The 24,876-nt window shown below is 41.2% G+C and overlaps 1 protein-coding gene across 5 annotated transcripts in view; it reads right to left on the bottom strand.

Moving 5' to 3' along the window:
- Nucleotides 1-24,876, bottom strand: part of STARD13 (StAR related lipid transfer domain containing 13) — a 285,456-nt gene that overhangs the window by 133,389 nt on the left and 127,191 nt on the right. Inside the window, exon 1 of one of the 5 annotated variants that reach the window (XM_014249633.2) lies at nucleotides 6,734-6,857. The exons of the other annotated variants lie outside the window; for them this stretch is intronic. Within the exon in view, the coding sequence (XP_014105108.2) occupies nucleotides 6,734-6,857 (124 nt within the window). Of the gene's footprint in view, nucleotides 1-6,733; nucleotides 6,858-24,876 lie in introns of those variants that run through there. 5 annotated transcript variants of the gene reach the window in all.

Here is a 24,876-nt window from a genome sequence, read left to right as displayed (position 1 = left end):
CCAAACAAACCCAAAGCTACCAAAAAACTACTATAAAAAACATTGACATCATAACATTCTAGGGAAAAAAAGTATATTTTCTAAAGATTAATGTGTCACTGAAATCTGTGAACAGCCAAGCTCCAGAAAGAGGGAGACCTGTCAAGAATATTTTTTAAAGCTATCAAATAGAAACTGACTGATTCAAATGGTATTCAGTTCTATTGCCAGCACTGATTCCCCATTTTATCAGCTTGAGATTTGTATCTCTTACTATCAGGAAATTAAGTATTCAAAATTGAATTTATTTTAGGAAAATAATCCCTGATAAAACTCTCTCTGATGGAAGCAGTACCCATTCAAATACAAAATTTATGTACAAATCTAAAACCAGAAGATTAATGTTGTTGTCACCCTAGGAACCTCTGCTACTTCTCCACAATCACTCCAAATCTTATGTGGCAAATTGCAGCAGAGACACGGGAATGAGTAAGAGAAAAATGCATCTTTCTCTGGGCTTTAAGACAGTGTGGAGTCCTCCATCACCCACCCTTCACAGTCTCATACTGATACAGAAATACTTGGCAGGTCAAGTGTATTGGTATTTTCATAATTGTACTTCTGGAATTAACTTCTTGTTGCTGAGGGTCATGAGAGCCTGGCAGCAGCAGAACTAACAATGGTGGTATTTTGCCACCACTGCTCCCTTTCCAGAGTCAAACTTTCATGGAGTGCCTGGGGAAGAAGATGGAACTTACAGGATACTGACATAACCCACAAAACATAGGTGCAAAGAAAAGCCTCTTCATACTTCAATTAAACTAATCTAAAACCCCTCCTCACATTAATAGAGAATGTACTGCACAATTAATTTAAAATATGAGCTCAATGACTACTTTTTTAGCTACTACATTTTCTTTAGGACTGAGAGCAGAAAATTTCCTGCCATGCCTGGCCAAATGAATCACTCATAAGTCACTTACTTTCTTCCCTAAAGCACTCCATCATGAATAAAGAATGTCTTTCATAACTTTTCTCCTTGACAAAGGACAGTCTTTTCCCATTGATGGGGCTGGGTTAGGGAAGAATTTACACATATACATCTTATCAACATACATGAGAATCAGTGTCTTGTATTCTTCAGTGCACTAGTGGGGACACAGACTGCAACATCTCTACTTTGCTTTCTAAAAATGTTATGTTCATTCCTTTAAAACAGAACATAAACATATGCCCACCAAATACCACATTTTTCACATACGCATCTCCCACACTCTTTAATGGAAACTGATCTTGCAAAGTTATTTTATAAAAAAAAAATCCACCCATTTCATGATTGGTTTTAAAGTAGATTAATCTGCTACATTTGCACAAAGGTTAATTGAGAATAAACTTAAGTAATGTGATAATACCAAGATGCAGCAGACTCAAGGTTGGTTGCATGCTAGGACACCTGCCTTTGCTCAGGGGTTCTCAGATGACCTGGGAGCCTAGTACACATATTTCCTTTGGGGTTTCCAGTGACTTCACCCCCCAAAAAACTTCAGCTTTGCAGAGTAAAAACTTCAAGTTCTTGAAAATGTTTCATTTTAAATGAAAACTAAAAACTATGAGAAAGCTATAGATTTGATGTTTTTTTAATTAGGCTGCAGAAACATAGCTGCTCTTGTCTCCATACAGGATGACAGAAAACTGCTAAAATTCACATAGTTCTGGTTGTGACCATTAGTTTCAGTTTTTTAAGACCCATTTTTCACTTCTGTATTCCCCAGGATCTACAGATCAGCAGGTGCCAAGGAGCACCATGCTGTCAGAGGTACAATTACAAACTTAGGCTTGCTCATTTGCACCCAATAATGCCACAATAACCCAAAAATCAACCACAGATTACTTTTGAGAGGAACAGGCCATTGTCTTGTCATCTTTGCCACATGCTGAATGTTGCAGTTACCTTCTGCAACAAATTATTCTCCATTTTCTACCTATATCAGATAATGATCTGTTTCACCTCTGATATAAATGCATTTCAATCACATTTGAAGAGACACTTGTAGCCGCTAATCAATTTATAAGGTCCTCTTGAACAGTTAAGAACACCTAAGAATAGGACTTCTAAAACTTTCCATTTAAAGGTCTTACTTTTGGCTTCTTTAGACTGAGATTTTCTTTCACTCACAAGCCTGCCTCATTCCTGCTTCAGTTCTGGAGTTTCAAGTAATCAATTTCTAAAAAACCATTAGTCCATGGTATGTTGTCCCACCATATATTTTCATTCTCCTACATTTGAGACGTTAAATGCTCCATCCTTTGGAACAAAACCCTGCTACCTCACAGAGGAATTTCAAGAGTTTAGCACTGGTGCCTGAAAAATCTGTTAAAAATTGGACAAGTTAAAACAGTTTGAAATGCCAGTCTGAGCAAACCACTGGAGGTGTGGTGGAAAACTTAATCCCAAATTCCTTTTACCCAAAGCACGGCCAAGCCAAAAAGAAAGTGGGAGCATCTGAAACTGGTCCCCAAAACCACCCCAGGCAGTTGCTACAGAGAGCTCTGTAGCTGAGCTGGAACAGTGCTCAAAGGTGTCCTCTCTGGTAGGGCTGTCACAGCAGACAGTAGAGAGGATGTAAATGGATAGATAAGAGGAATTGTACCAGAAGTGCTAGAGGAGATCAAGTAGGGATTTAATCTCTTTGAGAACACAGAACATACAAAGGATTGTGGGACATGAAGCTCGGATGAGAAGAGATTTGTCAAAAAGACTGAGGGTGTATGTGTGTCACAGACACAGTGGAGGCAGCCTTACAGAGCAGAAATCCTGGCAGCAATCTGTGTAGATTGCTAAATAACAGCTAAAAGCTGAACTTCAGAAACTACAGGCAAAGCTTTCTCTTATCAGAAGAATGCTGATCACAAAATTAATTTTGCAAACTTTATTAAGTCTCAGAATTGAAGTCACCTGCTTAATTCTAGCTCAGCCCTCTTTCCACTAGGCACTAAGACAGTCTCATCTTCATCTGCAGTTTCCATGTGCAGTTTCCAAGAATCCCATCTGATAATGGCCAGTAGTCATGTATCAGCTCTGCTGAAGTTCTTTCAGGTGGGAGACAGAAAAACCCTCAGGTTTCTGAGACTATGACAAGTAAATGGTGCCCCTGTGGCAGAGCACCTTCCATTCTTCTCTGTTTTTACACCAAGTCACTTGAAACAAAATCTGACCAGACCACCAGGAACTGCAAATTACTAATTCCCTGGGTGCAGTACAGTTAGACCCCAAATGCTGATTTGCACAAAATGTTGTGCAACAGGAGCTCCTGAGAGTCATAATTTGAATACTAAGTAGATAATTCAAGTTCTAACTGTCAAGAGCTGATATTGCTCGGGTTCAGCCTCATTTTGCCTCTTGTTTCTATTTGTAAAATGGGAACAATGTAACCTTACAGTTTCTGGGAACTGACTAAAACATTAATGGTATGACATATGCAAGGCAGTGCTCCTAAGCACTCATGAACACCTGAGGGAATTTGTAATTCTGTGCTTAGTCCAATGTTTCAGAAAGCTGCAGTACAGCAGGCTCTAAGTTATGAAATTCATCACTTTCTGCAGTTAATGAGGCTGAAAAATTCTGAGCAACAAAAAGGGTGAGGTGATCATGTCAGTCAGTCATGTCAGTCATGACAATCCTACCCTTCCAGGGGGGCTGTGCATTACAGCAACAGGGGTCCTTTCCTCTGGTGTTTCATGACTTCAAAGTAATGAATTAAAAAACTAAATCTTTCTTTTATTTTATTTTATTGTATAGTAATTGAAAGAATGCCAGATAGAAGGTGGTACTTTCCCCTTACATACAAGGAATGGAAGAACTGCAACTTGTTTTGTTTTACTGCAACAGGTGATCATGATTTGAGCAGGGATCTCAGAATTACCTTACGTGATCACTACTACTGTTAAATACCCTAGTCAAATTCCTTAAGCAATGGTTTTCAACAATGGCGAAGTGGTTCAGGATTACATTAAACCAACAGTATTTTATATAACTTTTCAGACGAATAGGTCCCTACAGGGAGTTAAAATTTGGATACATTTCCCATTCAGTTTTTGAATTCCAAATTAAACCATAAGCATAGTGGAAACAATGTAAAATACCTCTGCAAAAATTACAAAAAGCACAAAAACCCCCTAAGGGTGCAATTTTTGGCACTGTGGAGGGTACACCCATTGTTCAAAAAACAAATCCCAGTCAGTGAATCAGAAAAAGTGACTAAGAGCTGCTAGGCACCGCGGATCTGTCCTGAATAAGAGACAGGACGGAGTAGTCCTGTCCAGAAGCATGCCAGGAGCCAGCCTGCTGCTCGTCACCTCTGCTGTAAAGGGTGAGGGAAGGAAGGAAGGAGCACACTGTAGCAGACTTTTTATGGACAACTTACTTTCCATAGCATCCCAACCATGCTCTCTGCCTCTTTGGGAGCAGCTTTGGGAGTCAAAGTTCAGTTCTCTCCTTGCTCTAGCCAGGATTCGGCTCTTTTCTCCAGCTCACACCCCTGCTGCCCAACAGGGCCCTGCTGCCCTCTGTTCCAGCACATGGATGTCAGGGCAGAAACTCTTCCAAAGGAGCACTTGAGAAAGCCCTGAGTAACCTGCTCTGCTCCCAGTGCTGATCCTGCTCTGAGCTGGAGACTGGAGAATTCCCAAAACCTCATCCAATCCTAACCATTATATAATTTTCATGAATTATAAAAATGTGCTTGCTTTCTTTACACATGTATCGTGCACAACTGGTGTCCTGATCCTTAACAAATAGATAAAAGACTAAAGCAGACTAAAAGAGTAACTATTTAAGTGCCTGCAAAGCTGCCATCACAGTGAGGATTTAATCACAGGTTTTTATTTGGCTTGATGGTTGGAATAATACAGCACACTGATGGTTAAAACTGCATTTCATTTTGATCATTGCCCTTTAACATTAGTTACCAGTTACATCGCTGCTCCTACTGCCAGTTGGAGCTGAACTACAGTTACAACTTTGAGGAAAATGATGGAACTTTTTCAACTTTTTTTACAACTATCTACCTGATTGGGATCAAATCTATTGCAATGGAGAAGAAGCTGGACTGGCAATCAGCAAATAGTTTACATCAGCTTAAATTTCCTGCCTTCTCATTAACAAAGCTGGAAGAAGAGGCCAAGGAATATGCACTACAACCACGCAGGTCAGCATGACAAACAAATATAAAAACAAGGACAAAAATGCCAGAGACAGGAAAGCAGCACAACAAGAGAACATATCTGGCATCCACAGATATTTGTACACATTTCATTATGTCATCAGATAAGTAATTTAATTAAAGGGAAAGTGCATCAGTGTCTCACCAGAGTGTTATGAATAGCACTTAAATTATGGCAGTGCATAAACCCAGGACATTAGTATTTTATCCACCTTAAATAAAAAGTTTTGACTCCATCAATTTTAATACCCAGTTGCTTTAAGAAGTTGGCTACAGTATCATGGCAGCCTGCCCAGGTTCTTTGCTCAATCAAGCAATAGTTGTCTTTGACCAAAAAAGAAAAAAATAGCCATCAGTATCCTTGCTGAATGTCTGCTGGCATCTGCTATCAATGTAGGAAAAAGGGAATTAAAAGCAAATTAGAACATTAAAAGTTTAGTACTTTGGTTAACCACAATATTACAAAATTAGTCATTTTAGTAATTCATTATTGAAGCTACCCAGTTCAGATTAATTTTTCAAAAAATTACCATGTGATTTTTTTATCTATTACTTTAATTGTATGTACATAAGAACTAATGTGCTGTAGACACAGTCTGAAAACCTGCATCATTTACCTCTGTATTATACAATACCAGCATGTCACAGTGCCTTAGGCAAGGTCACCAAAGTCCTAACAATGCTGTAAGGATGTGACAGAGGAATCCATCTTTGCAAATTAGACTTCATTATACATGATCCTGCTCATAAATCTTGATGTATTGTTTTCTAGTATAATAACTCTACCTTGCACTTGCATGTACCCTCTAGATCTTCTAATTCACAGAGTATTTTACAAATACACATTGGATGCATGCTCGTGTGCATAAAGCGACTGTGCTGCTGCAATAGCTGTGCTCTAAATGAGACTCGACCTCCTGGAGCACCTGCCCTGCTCTGTGTCCTTCTGGTCCCCAGCTGGGGATGGAAAAGCTGCAGGAAGCCAGTTTTCCAGAGCAGGTAGGTGACCTGAAGCTACCTGAAATGAAACAGACCATTTTTCTTCGGGAGTTGTGGTACTTCTCACATGCAAACCCTATGAGGACCCAACCTGGTTGGCTCCAAACTGATCAGAGAAGCAGGTGAGCCGGCTTCCCGGAGGCAAAGCCAACCCTCTTCATTTCGGAGATCCTCAGAAAGTGCCTCCGACACGGAGTGACGGGAGGCTCAGCCCCGAGCCCGACCGCTTGTGTGAGCATCGCCGCGCTGCCCGCCAGCGCCCGGGCAGGTGCTGCCCGCAGGGGCTGGGGGTGCGACCTGCCGGCACCCGGCTCCTGCCCGCAGCCCGACCCGCCCGGACGCTGCCGACCGCCATCCTGCCGGGAGCTCCCCGTCCTGCCGCGGGGTCTCCTCGCTCCGGCGGCGGCAGCAGCAGCGGAGACGGTGCCCCCCAGACGTCCCTCTGGAGCGGGACCTCTCCGCGCCGCCGGCGCCGGGCCGTCCCCCGGGACGTCCCCTCGGGCGGCCGCGAGCAGGTAGCGGGGGGGACTGACCTGCGAGCCGCCGCTCCCGGACATTCCTCCACAGCAAGTCCCAGGCTTTGGCGGTGGAGTCCCGCAGCTGCTCGCTCAGCGACCTCCGGAGCTGCGCCTTGGCCGGGCGGCGCTGGCTGCTCATCCTCGGCGGCTCCGCATGCCGCCCCGGGCAGCCCCGCTCAGCGCCCGCGGCCGCTCTCCTCGCCGGGGACGGGCGGCGGCGACCCCATGGGGCCGCGGGGCAGCCCCGCCGCGCCGCAGCCGCGTCACCGCCGCCCCGGGCGGGCGGCCCTTCCTTCACCTGAGCGCCGCCCGCCCCGGCCCCCGGGGCAGAGCTGCCGCCGCCAGCCGCTCTCCTTCCCTCCCTCCGCGCCCCGTCCCGCGCCCGCCGCCCTCCTTCCCTCCCCCGCGCCTCGGCCCCCGCGGGGCGGGGAAGGAGCCCCGGGCTCCGACCCAGCTCCTGCCCTGACCTGGACCCCGCGCCCCTCGGGCTCAGGCACCACCGACGGCCCGGGACCCCGCACGTCCCGCGGCCCCGCGCCTAAATTCCGTGACCCCGTTTGTGCCCGTGGCACATTCTCATTTGGGAACTGTCCGGCCAAGCCCCGCGGCTGCCCTCGCTGTCGGTTCTCAGCCGCCTCCCGCTGCCGCCTCTGCGCTCCCTGGACAGCGACCGGGAGCTGCCCGCCGCCACCCCAGCCTTGATGCCCAGGCGCTGCTCCGGGGAGAGGTCACCCGCCACGAGGTGACAGAAAACCTGGCTGGCAACGGGCTGCCTTTTTCCCCGGAGTCTGTAATAGGTGCTTCGCCCATGCTTCAACTTTTGCGGAAAGAAAATAATGTGGTTTTTTTTTTTCAGAGGCCTAGGTTCATCAACTCTCCACCCATGATCAAGCCATAGTCCTCGCAACATAGCCTCTCTCGTTTCTTAGCCACTTTCTCTGCATTCCACCCACTTACTCCCCACCTCCTTCCCCCTGCATCACTTCTTCTCTTACAAGCTCTTGAGCTTTTGAAAAGCTTTCAAAATTAAACCCTGGCAGACACTTTTTGCAGACTTTACAGACTAAAATGAATCCTGATTTCTTCCTCCGTAGACCAACCAGAATGCAACAGCAGGGCCCTTATCCCATTTAGGAAAGCCGTTTTGTGTCTCTGCTTCTTCTGTGCTCTGGGAAATACTGTTTTAACTGTGGCCTGCTCCTCGTCCTGGATGTTCCTCCAGCAGTCTGATAGCTGAGGACAACAGCGGCTTCATTTCATTTAGTCACAATCAATTACTGCTTGCTGTTTTGGCAGACTATTTGTGATGTGCAAAGCAGAGGCTGATGCTCCTGCAAGTGAGTGTCCTACTCTGAAAGAGCTGCATGCCCTGGTAAAGCAGTCATGTTAAACATTATCGATATCCCCATCTTGTTTAGATTTAAACTGTAACTGCAATGTCAGCAATACTCACAGAAGCTAAAAGCAAACAGACAGATGTATTCCATGTTACCACTTTTTTTTTTATAATGTCTTCTGCTTACTTTGTGATGTGAATTTGTTTTCCTTTGTCCCAGTTCTTAAAAGGTTAATCTAAAAAGGCTCATCTTAAACTACTCTACTTTAGCTGATATAGTGGAGACGATGTGCTTGTCCAGAACTTGTGCAGATGTTGTATGTCACTCCTCTGCCTGCAATTCCAGCTACAGTATCCTCCAAATTACTGGACAAACACTTTTGAGAAAAGGGATGCCTTCCAGGGATGGATGCATTCAAGAGCTGGGAGACAGCATAATTATGTAAATACTCCCACATCCCATGACCCAGAGCAAACACCTGCTGATGTTAATGGGAGAAGAGAGGATTACAGTTCCTACAATCAGCTCCTCTGCCCAGTAAATCTGCCTCTGACCTCTGCCTCTCTTTATTTAATCTCTCACCAACACAGCCATTACCAGCACATAAGACCTGCTACGCCTGTTTTCTGCCACAGGCTTTTATCAGTTAGGAACCAGGCAGAGATGAGAAATTAGTTCCTGATATTGTACTCAACCACCCTATAAAGATGAGCCATGACACACAGTCTAAAGGTGAAATAATAAACTCTGTTTTGAAGGTTTTGTATCATACTGCTGTGTCACCACCTACAAACAGCAGCCCACGTCAGCCAGTACTGCAACCTTCAGCAGCGCTCTTCTGGCAGCCACACTTGGATGCACCATCTTAGCATGCCCTGCCTGTCTGGAAGATAGATCTCCCTTTCTTCAGCTGCTGTCTGTGATGGCCAGAATGTAGCAATAGAACAAAAGATATTATCTTCCCTTCTGTACCATTTTTGAAGATCTTTATCAAAAAACTCCCAAGACTTCCAGGTTTACTGAAAACAGCTAATTAGTGACTAGATACTAGCAACTGCTAATCCCATGTTATCTCACCACAAGTTACAAAGATAAACTGCAGTGGTATGGCTGTATTTCATAATCAGGAACAGAACTGAACTGGCAAGCCTAGACCAAGCTCTGTGGCAGGCACTGACAAAAATCTTACTAATTTCAGGTACTTTATTGTGGAAAACTAAATCCAGAGGCAAGATCAGATATTGTAGTTTTCTCCCCAAAGAAAACAGTGCTATTGAATAATGAGAACACATCTCATGCCTATTTTATGCTTTTAATAATAGTCAGCTGTTCAGAGCTCGAATTACCATCACAAGTATTTTTGATGTATTATACTCATAGTAGCAGTTACAATTAGAGCTATTCTACAGAATCTGCTTAAAGGGGGATATGTGTTAGGAATCATTTATAGGTCAAACATGCTTCATTTCCTTTTAGAATGTTAGAAAACTTGACAAAATGGTAAAATTCTGGTCTCTCACTTATTTTGCATATGTTGGTTAAGTGTATAAGTAGCCAGTTGATCAGTTCTTGTGTTTCCTGCTTGATACATTCTGACATCCAGCACAAGATGGCTTACATTTCTTGGGAAAGAAAAGGAAAGCACATTTTCCACAGAAAATGCAGTTTTCCTGCTTTATACAAGTCTTGCCAATATGGTTCTTTTCAGAGTTATTGCAATTAAACCACTGTATATGATGAACAGAAAGGAGGAAGTTCCCAGTGGCCTTAAAAGAAGCTGAACTATTGTATCTGTCTTGCCCATTGATAACAGAATACTGGCAGGAATGAAAGTACTATCTTTAAGTCTTGCAAGCATGTAAAATGTTGGAGAAAAGTCTAACCTAGTTATACCCATGCTCTGATGCCATTGTGGCACAGAAGTCTGATACCCTAATTATATATTTAGCCAAGTTAATTGATACTGCGTAGTATTTTGGCCTCTAATTAGCAGTGTGTTTATTATTTGTTACGGATTCCATGATGCAGCCTGACGTAGTCCTGCTAAAGTAACTGTACAGACTCCAATGCATCTGGTAAGAGGAGAATCAGACCTAAGGAAAGAGAAAAATGATGACATCTTGGTTTTCTATTTGTAAACTACTGAGAGACTATGATAAAAGTACAATTTCCTTCCTTTCCATCCTCTTGTCTTTAATTATAATGAGTCAGGACTTTTTAGTTTAATCACTTCACAGTATTTTCCTACTTGTAGAAGAACAAAATAGGATATGTCTTGTGGAAGAAAATGTGGTAAGAGTGCATCCTTGGTTACTGTGTGCTGTTTAGAGGACACAGGCTCTTTACACTAGTATCCCTTAGAAAGTAATACTAAAGCAAAAGAGGAAATAACAGGAGCTACAAGATCAATGATACAGTCTGATGCTAATCAGTGCGATGCCAAATTTTATAATGAATCTCATTCTTCAGGAGCTGACTGTAATGAAGCTTCTTGAAATTTACTATGCTCAAAATGGTGTTGCTGTGCTTTTGTAGCTTCAAATAGTAGCTCAGACAGCCTAGATATAAACACATCAAGTAATATTTATAACTTTGGCAGTGGTCTTTATCTCTTTGGGGGTCCTAGAGCTCTGGAATTCGTTTTCTATCACAGTTAAATGGTCTGAGTGGGATGTTCTAAGTCTGGGTTACCACTGGAAAAGAAGGCTTGAGGTTTTCCATTGCTTGTTTTCCAAACAGCAGATCCAGTGAATTTCATACTAATTCTGTGGTTGAAGTTATGTGAAAAACACCAAGGGCATATGAGTAGGTGTCCTCTTTGACATCTAAGTAAACAAACAAATATTTTGGATAGAGGAAAATAAGAATCGCTGTGAATGAGAACAAAATGTTCTAGCTTGTGCCCTGGCACTCTCTCCTTGCTTTTTATTTATGTATCCAAATTACCATTTTAAGGTAGCTTTAACAAGAGTAAATTATAAATTAGTTTCACTCTTTTCTGGTTTATCAAGAGATTGGCACCTATATGTTCATCCTACTTAATTTTAGCATTCTGAAGCTCTGGGAAAGGATTGCTCTGCACTTTGCCAACAGCAGAGCACTGCTGGCTTTCATTAGTGGGGCCAAATTCTTTCACTTTTGTTCACAGTGATTAATGCTGAAATAAATGGAACTTCTTGCAGTATTCACTGTGAAAAGACTCTAAGTATGCTCAGATACAGACTACAGTAACAAAGTGTCTGCTGTTTGACTGTGCTCCCTCTCTCTTGCTAGAACAGGCATGGAGGGCATGGGGGTGAAATTAAGCTTTAATTCTATTAATACAAAGGATGGTACTTTATTGTTGTTATTATTAATAACAAACTGTGCTCTCAAAGTGCTTGGAACTGAAAACTGGATGGAGGTGAAATACAATTTTTGCCCTCAGGTGATTGCAAACTAAATATAAAACAGGACATTGACAGAGAGAAGACCTGATTGGGATAGGAAGGGTGAAGTACAAGAGAGCAATAAAACAGTATTGGCCAGAGTAGTAACTGCTGGTGTACTTCTGGCACACCAGAATTAGTGTTTGGAGGCATTGATGCAAAGTGAGTTAGCAAGAGAGTCTCCAAGGAGGTTAATGTGCTATCTTTATATATTCAGAGGACCAACTTTCAAGAATGAGGGGCATTTTCAACAAAAGCACGCAAATGTGTATTTGAAAACATAATGAGTAGACAGCAAAAGCTGGGATCCTGTACACTCACAGGCTGTGGGAAGAAAACTTTTAATATTGAACAAGTAGATGAGGCAAGGGAAGGGCCTTCAGACTTCAGTCAAGCAGCCTCTACCTGATGCACAGTGAAGGAAGGATGAGCTGCAATGAGCAGTGATAGCAGAGAACTGCCAGAGTATTTGCATTTGGGGTGCAATGCAGTAGACAAGACTGTCTCTATCAAGGCAGAGTAAATGGGAACAAAAGTGAAACGGTAAACATGGGATGAAATTTCTTTTCTACAGCACTCAAAAATTTTCACCTGGAAACTTCCTTCTGACAAAACCCATTGTTTCTTAAAGAATAAAAATTAGAGAAATCATACATTTTTCTGTAAAATAACTGCTATTTTCCTGGGTTTAACACAGAAGGATTTTCACATTCTGGCCAGCTTTAATGTGTACTTTTCTCTCCACCTTGCATTCTGCTCATATCTAGTTCTTTGCAGGTTATTTTTTAACAATCCCTCTACCTCTCCAGCCTCTTGTACTAATGCAGCCTAATTGTTTCAGGACATTATAAACTCCAGGTGAAGGCCCTGTGTCATGAGTAGGAGGTTGCTCTGTTTTATGAGAATGGTGAAGAAGGGGACAGGGTGGTAAAAATGATGATTGGATGGATTGTCCTCTGAGAAAACAGGGCACTTCTATGGAACAGTGGACAACAAAGCTGATGCTTCAGCTGAAGTTCTGAAGAATTGCAGTCACAAGAGCCCTTGCACATTTCTCAGATAACAGAGGAGAAGAATGGACAAAACAAATCAAGTGCCAATAAACTTTCACTTCCTTTCCTAAGATGCTCTGTGGACATATTTAAAATATATTACATTGAAGATATGAAATCTTATGCTGAGCAAAGCCAGTCTCTGTAGAAATAGCCAATTCTTCAATGATTAAGCAACTGGGAAAGTGGACTACATTTTATATGTGTAGATATATTGGTTTTTTAGTGGAGCTGAGCTTGAAATTTTGAAGTGATTAATGCCCTTGAATAAGTGAGCAGTTATGTTGAAATACAGAATGTCTCAGCACAGAATATTGCCCCTGTTCTTCTCATTCCAGCTTCTGGTGTCCGATTTTCCCCCTCCTCTTCAGTCACTTGACAAAAATATATTGTTTTATACTACATCTTTCTTTGCTCTCAAAGTGCTAATTTCCTTAATATTGTATTGGGACCTTGTCTAAACCACAATTTTTAATTTTTTTTTTTCTAAACTTCCAACTGTTATTACCATTGCAGTAGAAATAATTGGAACATTTGTGTAAAAAAGCCTTGCCTTGCAGCAGTCAATGGCAATTTAGCACACACCATAGTGGATATTGGTTCAGAGACCTGGGAGCCTTTTTCCTTTTGTTTTTTGTAACTCTCCTGGATTACACAGGAAAACATAATCAATCTTGACAGCAAGTTCTAACAACAATGCAAGCAAATTGTTCCCCAAACCAATTTACTTATAAGAGTAAGAACTTTTTTTCAGATACGTAAATATACTTCTCTGCACACAGATGTTTTGAGTAATCAGGCCACTGACTGATGGCATCATATTGCCAAGTATCAATATATTGCAATCTTCATCACTGGCCACACAGCTACTATTTTAACTTATTTAACAGATTTTGAATATGCATATTTAACAGAATTAAAAAGCAATGGTACTTATGTTTTTTGGCAAGTAAATAAAGAGTGTTGTGGCCAGTTGCAATAGGGGATAGAATTTCAGGTTGGAAGATTATAATGACCAGAATCAAAATTTGGTTGGGGCCCAAGCCAATCCATATTAACCTAAACAGTTGTACAGGATCTTGAATCACTAAAGCTGATTTTAAATTTCTTCTTGATTCCACAATAAAGAAGGGCTAATTGTGTGTCCACAGTATTGTCTGAGTCTCATTTGAAGTGAAGGCTGGTGACGATTTGATTGTAAGCGTCATTTCCCACAGCTCCATTGGGAAGGTTTCCCAGCCGGCTCAGAGCCTGCCTAAGCCCACTCCATCATCCAGCTCTGGCATTACAGAACTCTCTGTTCCAGCAGGCTGAGTGGTATGGCCGTTCCTGGGAGTATAAAGGAGCTTAAGCTTAGGAAGAATGCCTGTTTCATGACATTTAACATATCTGGGTATTCCCACTGAGAAGCAGGATATTCATGCTGTGAAGAAGGGGTTGGACTAGGTGGATCTGCAGCTCTTTCTGTCTGAAAATGTCCCTGTTTCTGTGAGAACATTTTGGTAGTGTCAGGCAGCACCTGTATTCCATTAACTCCAAAAGCATTTCAGTGTTTACAGTAACCAGGAAATGTCCATGTCTGTGTTATATTAACAAGTCAGCAGTAACAACTGCAGTTTCAGTTTTTAGAGCTATGCAAAGAAGGGTTTACTTTGAGTTGCTGAGGGTTTTACTTTTTTTGGTTGAAACACAAAGAAGCTTGTAGTACTACCCTTGAAACCATTGCAGAAAGCTTTGGGAAAAGAAGTTACCAAATGATGTCCAATAGTGCTTCAGTAATAGCTTCATATAATCAGGTAGGCAAAAACATAGCTATGAATTGCAAGTCTAAAAAAATACTTGTGATAACAAATTTGTAGCTCCTTCACCTTAGGTTTGTTTGCTTGTTCTCTTCCTGCCTACTGCATGTAAGGGGGTTTGCATAATGGCATAGTTTAATTCAAGATTCATTGTATTGGAAACAAAACTGTGTTATATTTTTATGTGGACTATAGTACATATCCTCAAAGACTTAAGCCATAAGGTGTCACTGCATAGGAAGCAGCAGACTTTATAGGAGCAGTGATCTGATGCTGGAGAATTACAATCTATGTAAAAGAACTCACCTGTGAGAAATTAAAGCATAACTTTTTGTAGTCTTCCAAATAGGCTCAAATTTCTGCATGCAAGAGGCAAAAAATCTAAGCTATGCACTCATGTGCTTTTCACATAACTGAGTTTTAATAGTGACGTTAAGTTACTATTATATAAAAAGTAACATCAAAGACCGTGGGAGAGAGCTAGAAAATATATTTTTCTTTTCTCTTTTGGATTGAAAACAGTACATGGTAAGGCAACTTAATTCCCAAGAAAGGCAGTAGCAGGGACTGCTCTGTAGCTGGCCAAGCATACCAAAGGTGGAGAACTTCACGAGGTGTTTCTCCATCACCTGCTGCTCTGTAGACTGATGTGACTAGAATGATGACAGAGATCACAGCCACAGCTCTCTACTGAGTGTGCCACCACTTGCCTGCCAGAAAGCACCATCTTTTTTATTTATAATTACTTGAAAAGTTGATTCCAGAAAGAACAGAGCAGACTTGAGCTCCCCCTTAAAAAACTGTATTCAGCTGGCCTGATCCCCCTCTTATTAACAGACACTTTTTTAAGACTCCATCAAGACATTTCTCCTTGACTTCATTTATGTGCCATTCAGATGAAGGAGACAGGCATTCAGGAGGCAAGAAAAGGTTGTTACTTTTCTTGTATACCTATTGCTGGTTCCAAAGCTAATTTTTTCAGTATTGCAGTGACTTCTAGTGAAATCAGTTCCTACAGATGATGTCGGAACACCTTTACAGTGCTGCAGGTACAGCTGTTGCTTATCGTGTTTATTTACACTACAGTCATGCAGATTCATTTCAACACCTTTTTGTCGTTTTGGGCTGACACAAATCTGTTCAGCAGTAATTACCTGAGATTGTTCTACATTTCAGGGAATATTTTTGACTCATTTACATTACAAAAACCCATGCAAATTGCTTGGAGAATAGGTGCTAAAGGGATTATAACTCAGCAGGATCTTACCACAGTGATAGGTTTTGAGACAGAAGATCAGTTAAATTACCTGACAGAGAACATTTATATTAAGTAATCCTTGGTTTGATCAAAGTTATCAGATACATACTTTCAGAGCTCAGGCCTTAAAAATATGTGGCTGTCAATACTAAAGGGAAAAAAAAGTGTCAGAAATAAATATGAAAACCAAAAGCTAGTCTACTTCTGACTCATACTGGAGGCTGTTACCTACTTCTATTTGGAAATGTTGCTAAATGGTTTTAAAATGATCCAAAGTACTTCACTGCTGCCAGTCAAGTCATAAAGAAAACTGTTTCATCTGGGAAACATTATCCTTCTTTAGGACTTAAGTAGATTTGGGTTTATCCACCTCTTTCCTGTCCTGTAGCTTATCTTTTACAGCTGGGCAAGATAAATGCAAAATAGGTTGTACTACTAGAAAGTAGCACTAGGCTCTTCCTTTGCTTTGCACAAGTACAAATTACCCTTTTAATGCAGAATTGCTGAAACTTAGGGTCTTCTCAGTAATCACCAGGGACAGCCTCCATTCCTAAAAGAAGCACTCTAATCATTCTAAAAAAAAACCCCAACGAAGCAACTACACAATTTTGGCCAAACACTAGTGACAGTCTCACATTTATGGTGAAGTTATTAATTTGATGAAGTAGTTGCAAAAAATGCCATATGATTCACTGGAAGATTTCATCTAGTATGGGTACTCTCACCATGTTTCTTAAGAATACATGAACATAAAAGCCCTCCATTTCTTCCTGATTTGATGATCTTCATTAATTGGGGAAAAAGGTTCCAGCACAGAGAGAGTGCTGCTTCTTCTCTATCTTGCATACATTGGATATCCCTATGACTTAAAAATGAGTAGGAATTTAGTGTCTCATTTTTCATGGGGCAAGTAAAATGATTGTATCTTCCCTGCCTACCATCCTTTGCTGACTTCTCTGAATGTTTCTTTTTGTAGACAGTTTTGTAATGTTGATGATGCTGGGCATCACTGTAATATAGTTCCCTGAATTTACATGATTACATTATAATAATATCAATGCTGGTTTTTATGGTTCATATAAATCAGTGTTTTATTTGCTTTCACAACTAGTGCTGCAAATTGAACAGCTGTTTTCACTGAGCAGTTTTAATTAAGCTGTCCATAATGCTGCCTAGATATTTTTCTGAGCTGGTAACACTTCGTTAAGTATGCAGTATCAGTGAACACTTCAGATCATTCCTGAACATTACCTCACACTTAGGTAAATTGAAATCCCATCTTCACTGAGGATGTCAAATCACCTTGTTTTGGTGGTTTGAATTTGGTTTTCAGAAATCTTTCTAATATTCAGGACCCTAGGAAATCTTGAATTTGCTACAGATTTTGCCATCTGTTCACTCACTTGTCAAGATAATGAAGCTTTAAATGATACTTGCCCTAGTAAAATCCTTTGGGCAACCTATTATTAGCCCCTCTTTATTCTGAGAACTGACAAGTTCAATTTATGTGTCTTTGGATCTTTTATGAAGTTTATGTTCTATGACCAAAATTTCCTTCCCACACTGATTTCTCACATTATTTCATCTCTGTTTTGAACATCTCTGGAATATTAGTTTGGAAAGCCAAGATAAGTTTTATCTCTTCCTGTTTTTCTGTGCAAAAGCAGCTTCTTTTTTCTTTTTACAAACCCATACTGGATCCTAATCTGTATTATCATTTGGGAATGTTATAGATTGCTTTGTTGTTTTCAGAAACACGTGTTAATTAATATGTGAAGCGGTAATTAGTTTTTTGCCCACAACAACTTCTTTTCAACTTTAAATATGGCTATCATTTCATCTCCCTTGGGCAGCTGAACTTGATGAAAGTGTTCCAACACTTCCACGTTTAACTCCATTTCTGACAGTGGCAATTTCTTTGTCTCTTATTTGCAAAAAAGACTCCAGAATGTACTCACATGCAGGCATTAAGTCTGTTAAGGAAAAGGCATTAAGGAAATACTCTGTCCAGGCACAAAATTTTCATGGTTTTATAAACGATACCCCTAAGTGTTAGAGTTTGCCTTTCCAATTTTCAGAAGTGGTTACAAGTCGTCACCTAGGAATATAAACAGGAATCTGGAATTTCAGCTTTTGGTTCTGAGTTTTCAAACCTTGCTTGCTATTGCCCATAATGGTGGCTAATCCCCAGCCAGTCAAGAAGACATAACCCATGGGTGATGTGATGACAGACCATGATATGTCCATTAACCAGCAGAAAGAAAAGCATGAATTTGTTTTGATTACAAGGGTGGAGAAAAAGTATTATGCATGGGTTTATAGATCTTGCAGAGTCCATTTCGCTGAGAACCAGAGAGGAGTAAGATGCTCTGCACAACACAGCAGTGTAGAACAGAGGCAGGCGGAAGGAAGGAAGTGGCGGAAGGAAGGAAGTGGCGGAAGGAAGGAAGGAAGTGGCGGAAGGAAGGAAGTGGCAGAAGGAAGGAAGTGGCAGAAGGAAGGAAGTGGCGGAAGGAAGGAAGGAAGTGGCGGAAGGAAGTGGCGGAAGGAAGGAAGGAAGTGGCGGAAGGAAGGAAGTGGCGGAAGGAAGGAAGTGGCGGAAGGAAGGAAGTGGCGGAAGGAAGGAAGTGGCGGAAGGAAGGAAGGAAGTGGCGGAAGGAAGTGGCGGAAGGAAGTGGCGGAAGGAAGTGGCGGAAGGAAGTGGCGGAAGTGGCGGAAGGAAGTGGCGGAAGGAAGGAAGTGGCGGAAGGAAGGAAGTGGCGGAAGGAAGTGGCGGAAGGAAGTGGCGGAAGGAAGTGGCGGAAGGAAGTGGCGGAAGTGGCGGAAGTGGCGGAAGTGGCGGAAGTGGCGGAAGGAAGTGGCGGAAGGAAGTGGCGGAAGTGGCGGAAGGAAGTGGCGGAAGAAAGTGGCGGAAGGAAGTGGCGGAAGGAAGGAAGTGGAGAAAGGAAGTGGCGGAAGGAAGGAAGTTGCGGAAGGAAGGAAGTGGCGGAAGGAAGTGGCGGAAGGAAGTGGCGGAAGTGGCGGAAGTGGCGGAAGGAAGGTAGGAAGGAAGGAAGGAAGGAAGGAAGGAAGGAAGGAAGGAAGGAAGGGAGGGAAGGGAGGGAAGGGAGGGAAGGGAGGGAAGGGAGGGAAGGGAGGGAAGGAAGAAAGACCACTGTAAGGGATCACGAGCAGGAGAGAAACCAAACTCTAAAGTGGCAGTGACTTTAAGAGGAAACTAAATAGTGGTAAGGAGGAAAACTAAAACTGGATTTTGCAAAGAAGGAAATGTAGAGAAAGGGAACAGATGCAGGGGAGTCCAGAAGACTATCACAGACAAAACCAGTAGGAATTTGTGCATGGAGTAGAGAAGTGAGCAGAGCAATGAACTAAGTGCTCTGGATGCAATGATCTCTGTTTGCACTGTTAGTCCAGGTTAACAGGATTAATCGAGTTAACTTCAGAATGCTTGGTTTTGCACTTCATTCATTTTAACTTCATCTGTGAAACAGAAATGCTAACAAAATTTCAAAAACAACAGATTTCCCTTCCTTGAATTTTGGACACCCACTGTTAAAAGAGAATTGAGGGAGGTGGGAAGGTGGGTTGGAAACGCATGTCCTTGAGGACAATGAGGGGTGTCTCATTCCATCCCAAACCAGCTGCCTAGAAGAGGTGCTATAGTAGGCCTATGGAGCAGGACTTGATCCAGCTGAAAAAGATGTTACAATTTGAAAATGCCTCTCTACCCCCAATTACAGAAGAGGTTCTTTGAAAGCCATCTTGGACTGGAAGTAAAACTGGAGGTATCAGTTCCATCTCACATTTCCTGTTTCTGTGGAATTCTAATAGTATTTCAGTATTCAACTTTTAGATTAATTTGAAAATCTCAGGCTGAGTGTGCTCCAGTTTCACTCTAGTCTTTTCGAAGTCTCTAATAGATCTAAAAGAAAATTTATCATGATTCTCAATAGAATTTATGTTCTGAAAGCCTATAACTTACTTCTTCCTTTGATGCTTTTTAACATGGGCTGTGTTTTGATGTGGAGATGTAGGAATTGTTTCACTGTTGAATAACAACTTTTCTCTTGCAGGACCAGCCGTAAATCATGACCACCTTGTCAGATCACACTCCAAAATCTGAAATGGGCATCATGTCAAAGCTCAGGGCTTCCTTTTTGTTTTGACTGTTGCAATGTTCTTGTTTCTGTTAGTAGCACATTCCTACCACTTGTGCTTTTCAGACACCTACGGCCAAACTCAGTCTAACTCCACTGCGCTCACTGAAGCGGCAACAGAAGTGAATTTGTCTCAGTATGTCTGTAAATTAACCAGTCATTTAAGCTGGAGAGTGACATTGATAAGCAATAACAGCACAGGAGTGGTGAAAGGAAGATATCTCCTAGTTAGTTTTGGACAGTTGACACTAACTCTATTGTCAGATAAGTCTTACTGACTGTGGGAAAAGCTGAGTGGGAAAAGTCACACTTGCCACCTCCTGTAGGAGGAAAACAGAGCTGGAATGCAGAGGAAATCTTGACATTATCTGTTTGCCCAACCCCTACCAGCCAGGCAATCAAAATAACTAGCTGAGTATCGGCTGCCTCTGTTCCTGGCCCAAATAAACATGCTTTCTTGACAGAGTTTTTGCTCACAGGAGAGGAGGCAAAGAGAAGGAAAGAGTCTGAAGTGGATGTGGGGGGGTGTTTCCTGCCAAAACCCAGGAGCAGCTTCTCTGTGACATCTAAAAGAATACTGATGACATAAACTTAGTGCTGTAAATGGAGGTGGCTCTGCTATTTCCAAAGGACAGCAATTAATTGCCCGACAGTCCTGCAGCCCAGAACTCTAGTATTTCATTGTTCCACTTGGCCTCCATTGATAGCGCCAAAGACAGTGTGCCAGACTCTGCTAAAAGAAGGATCAAACCCAAGGGAACAAAACCACTGGAAAGAACTTCTCTGTTCCCATCCAAATTGTGTTGCTTAAGAATAAAGTGTAGCTGTTTCAAATGAACACTTGCAGAGTAAATTTATTTTCCTCTGAGCCCTCATAAAACACAGGGTTTATCAAGACCTAAGGAAGGCCAGTATACTATACTTACATTAAGGTATCATATATACATCACAGCAAATTAGAGACATTCTCACATATTTCTGTATACACTCACTTTCCTAGGTATAGCTTAATACTCTGGATATCATCCCTATAAGGTTGTTGTTACACTTAAAAAATTCCAGAAATATGTGGTATAGAAGAGCATCACAGCAACAAAAGCGACAACAGAAAAGGTGCACCTTAAATTATGCTACTGAATATATTGAGTTTGCCAATACTGTGAAATCATCCAGCTATTGAGTGTACTGCATCAGTTCTGTCTGTCTTATAAATAGGTGAAAATATAAAACAGAAGTTTATTTTAACTTTGGAAACTCATCTTACCTTTTTCTTACCACATGGGAGTCCAGAGAGCTGTAAATTGAATATTTTGACCATGTATTGGTCAGCAGACAAGAAAAGTGTGTGAAAGTAAAGGCTAACTTTATGTGCTATATGTTTATGAAACAAACAGATCTTAGTATCAGTAGTCTGCTAGTGATGCCAAAGCACCTATGGCCTTATGCCTGTTTTACCTATTCAAAGAGCCTGGAAATCAAAATTTGTGGCTTCTCTTGATGGAGTCCTGTGGCATGGACAGTAAAGCAGCTAATTCTGGAGAAGACTGGAAAGAAGACCAGTTGGTTGGAGGATGTTATAATTATTTGATTCCATATTCCTTCTTCACTACTTTGGGAAGCAGGTGCAGAAGAAACAATTTTCGGAATCTCTCCATTCTATTTTGTACCCCACACCCTTCTGTCTTTCTTCGACAGAAGTTAATCACCAACATCCACTAGACACTCATTCTCTGATTATTCTGTACCAAGAAGCCTTGAGCTGCAGCTGTCTGAGCCACTCCTGACCACTCATGTGAGTTTTTGGGCGTGCATGAGCAGGTATGGAGGCTCTCCATACAGCCACAGTGCTACTGTAAGCCCTTCCTGGAGCCAAGCTTAGCATGAATAAATGACACAGCAAAGAGCACCTGGCAGGATGGGGACTATAACCTGGACACCAATCAGTTAATGGACCAACATGCATGCAAAAAGGCTCCTGAGAAATTATTTGAATGCTGAATTAGAAACAAATGTAAATGTTTTAAGTCACCTTTTTGTATGAAAATTATTGATGATAATGTAAAGCTGTAAGGTTTGTGAGAAAAGGACTTTGTTCTGCCTGTACAGTGCTCACAAGGACACTCTGGGCCTGAGGCCAATTGTCATTACCTCAGTTAAAAAAAAATTAAAAATAATAAATGACCTTATTAGCAATCCAAGTAAGCAGCATTTTTAAAAGTTTCCTGAACTACATATATTTTATGAAATATAATATTTCCTGTTATATATATATATATATATACACATATACATATAATGAGTCTCCCATTTCCTCAGCTACTTAGAGATGTTGCTTGATTCTGTAATCCATGAAAAGTAGAGGCTATCTTTTTTCTTTACAGATACAAATAGTTTTCTCTACAGCTAAAAAAACCATCATTAAGAGACTAACTATAATCCCAAAAAGTTGCTGGTGACTGCAACTGGCATAGAGTTCCACTCTACAAAGAAAAATCCCTAATTTTCTACAAGATATACCTACAAGATTCTATGCTAGAATCAGTTTACTTCTCAGAGTTAAGTCAGAGAAGCCTTATATAACAGCATCTTCAGCAACAAATACTCCAGGGTAGTTACGTACCCAATATAAATTAATATCAAATGAAAACCTACAACCATTACCTTCCCAAACTCTATCTCAAAAGCCTACACTTCATGAAGGCTGGGATAGCAGATTCAGATGCACTTAATAATACCCACATGTAAAGCAACCTTTTGGCCATCTGTTTTCTTGAACTTTCCAATTGCTCTGCTTTCATAAAGACAGAGAGCCAAGATCACAACTAACAGATGCCATTATATGCAATGGAATTATATATGGGACGGCTTTGGTATGTCTTTTGCATTCATATGCAGCCCCAGTCTCCTCCTCTGGCTGCATTTCAGTGGTGGATTGACAGCATGGTGGAATTTATTAATTTATTTACGCCTTGTGCTGAGCACTCAATAAATACCAGCATCTCTATGTGCATTTCTGTCATAGCAACTCGCTGGACTGGGTGGAATCTAATACAGAGAACAGGAAGGACAGAGAATGGATGGTTTTCAGCTGAAAAGCCTTCTAAAACAACCCTCCTGTTTCTTAGTAGTTGACATCAACACTACATAGCTCTTTGTCCTCCTCTAGTGGTCCCATTATATTTAGGGAGAGGCTTATGCAGTGATTACTATCTTCAAATTAATGCAGCCATTACTCCACTATAAGCTGTTGAGGCTCATGCCTAGAGGTCTTGTCTTTGGTTCTGGCATGAGCCACAGTTCCATGGTGCTCATGGAAGTGGAAAGAGGTGCCTGTGCTTAGAGCCAGTCACAGCTACACAGATGCTGTGTCTGTGTCCTTGAGTCACGGCCATCTCTGAGCAGAGGCTGCTCCATGGCAGGTTGCTCAATAGCAGGAAACAGTGGCCTGCTCTGACTTCAGCCCCACAAAAGGTCCTATGTTGCAAAAGCTCAGAAGCTGACTGCTTTGTTTGATTGCTTTATTGTCCCAAATACTTTGCAGTATGTTCCAGCCAGAAGGTTTTCTCTGTGTTTTCCTGCCTGACTCGCAAACAAAGAAACAGTGCAAAATCCATCTTATGTGCTGAGCTGTTCAGAGAGATGATACATGTCACCCTGATGCAGCACAAAACCTTAAACATTAAGCCTTAGGAACTGATACTAAATAACAAAAAGCTTAAATAGTTAAATAACAAAAGCTGAACCTAAAGAATTGTTGCAAGGGAAATGTTTTCTAATGGGGAACACTAAAATTGTTGGAACTGCTACCCACTAAAAACGCCTTCTGTGAAAACAAAATGTTCCTACCATATAGATTATTCTTTGTTTGTGTGTGTCTCAGAGCTGTAATGCTTAGTTATCTTAATAAAACGCTAAAGGTTTATTTTGCTGCTTGTATACTTTAACATTGGTTAAAGGTTGTCTAACCTTCAAACTTTTGCAGTTATGTCTTGCACAGGAAATAAAAACACAAGGACATAGCTTGCACTGTGGCTATCAGAGAGGTCTGCGGGAAAGGTCTAATTGAAACAAAAAACAAATATACTTTTAAATTATTATTACTATTAGTCAGTGAAAATTTTCCAGGCATGTGTTGCTTTTGGAATAAATTTTAAATGGCAAAATGTGCCCTCTACCATGACTCTTGGAAACCCCCAGTTTAAAACAAGTTGGCTGCTCAGGAGCAAGGGAGCTGAATATGGATGTCTGTCTGCAACCTTTGTCAGGCAATTGTTCAGTCACAGAAAAAAATGACTCAAGAATTCTGTGTTTCCATGAACTTAGTTGCTTGAAACCAACACCACCTAATTCCAACAGAGGCAAAACTTTAGAGCAATTTATCAATCTGAATTAGATCACCTTTTGCAGCAAGGTTCCTGTCAAATCTCGAGAGTTGTTACAAACCCAAGCTCATCTACCAGCTGCTTAGTGTTCAGCTCTCCTTAGGAGTCCAAGCTGTAACTGAGTTAGGAAAAATGTTTATGATATTTTCATTCTGAAATGACCTATATTTTGTACAATTATGGACTAGATATTATTTTTAACATTTATCATCTCTATTTTCAGTATTTTTCTTTCTTATTTAAAATGTTGACTAAAAATCAAAGTCACAGAAAGAACCATGGAGCAGAGAAACAGAGAAAGATATTTAGAATGACATTGAGTAGTTGTATGTGTATAAAGTGTTTTTATACATTGCTGCTGTATTGTTTTAGAAATGTCTTATATAAAATCCAGAGTATTTCTTAATGGATCAATCTTTTGTCTATAATTCACATACTAAAACAGTAAACATATAAATTTCTAATCTATACCTGATTTGGTGGGGTTTTTTTGGTTTTTTTTTGAGAAACAGCAATATCTCATTTTCCTCTTGTTTTTGACAACAGAAGATCCCAGTGTGCCCTCAACTGCTCCAATATATCAGTAAGAGTTGACTAGCAAAGATTTGCCTTTTTAGAAGAACAAAGAAGGGCTTTGTTCTATAATTTCTTATTATGAAAGGAAGAGGCAATATCACTGCCTAATTGTGGAAGCCAAACTGGCACTGCAGAAAAGTTAGAACTGAAGCCAATTGAAATGACCCTC

This window comes from Pseudopodoces humilis, chromosome 2, assembly GCF_049639895.1.
Source record: "Pseudopodoces humilis isolate 2021_Gansu_Grassland_sample_001 chromosome 2, ASM4963989v1, whole genome shotgun sequence".
Taxonomy (NCBI): Eukaryota; Metazoa; Chordata; class Aves; order Passeriformes; family Paridae; genus Pseudopodoces; species Pseudopodoces humilis.
The sequence above is the reverse complement of the archived record's forward strand: the minus strand, read 5'-3'. Positions and strand labels throughout refer to the sequence as shown.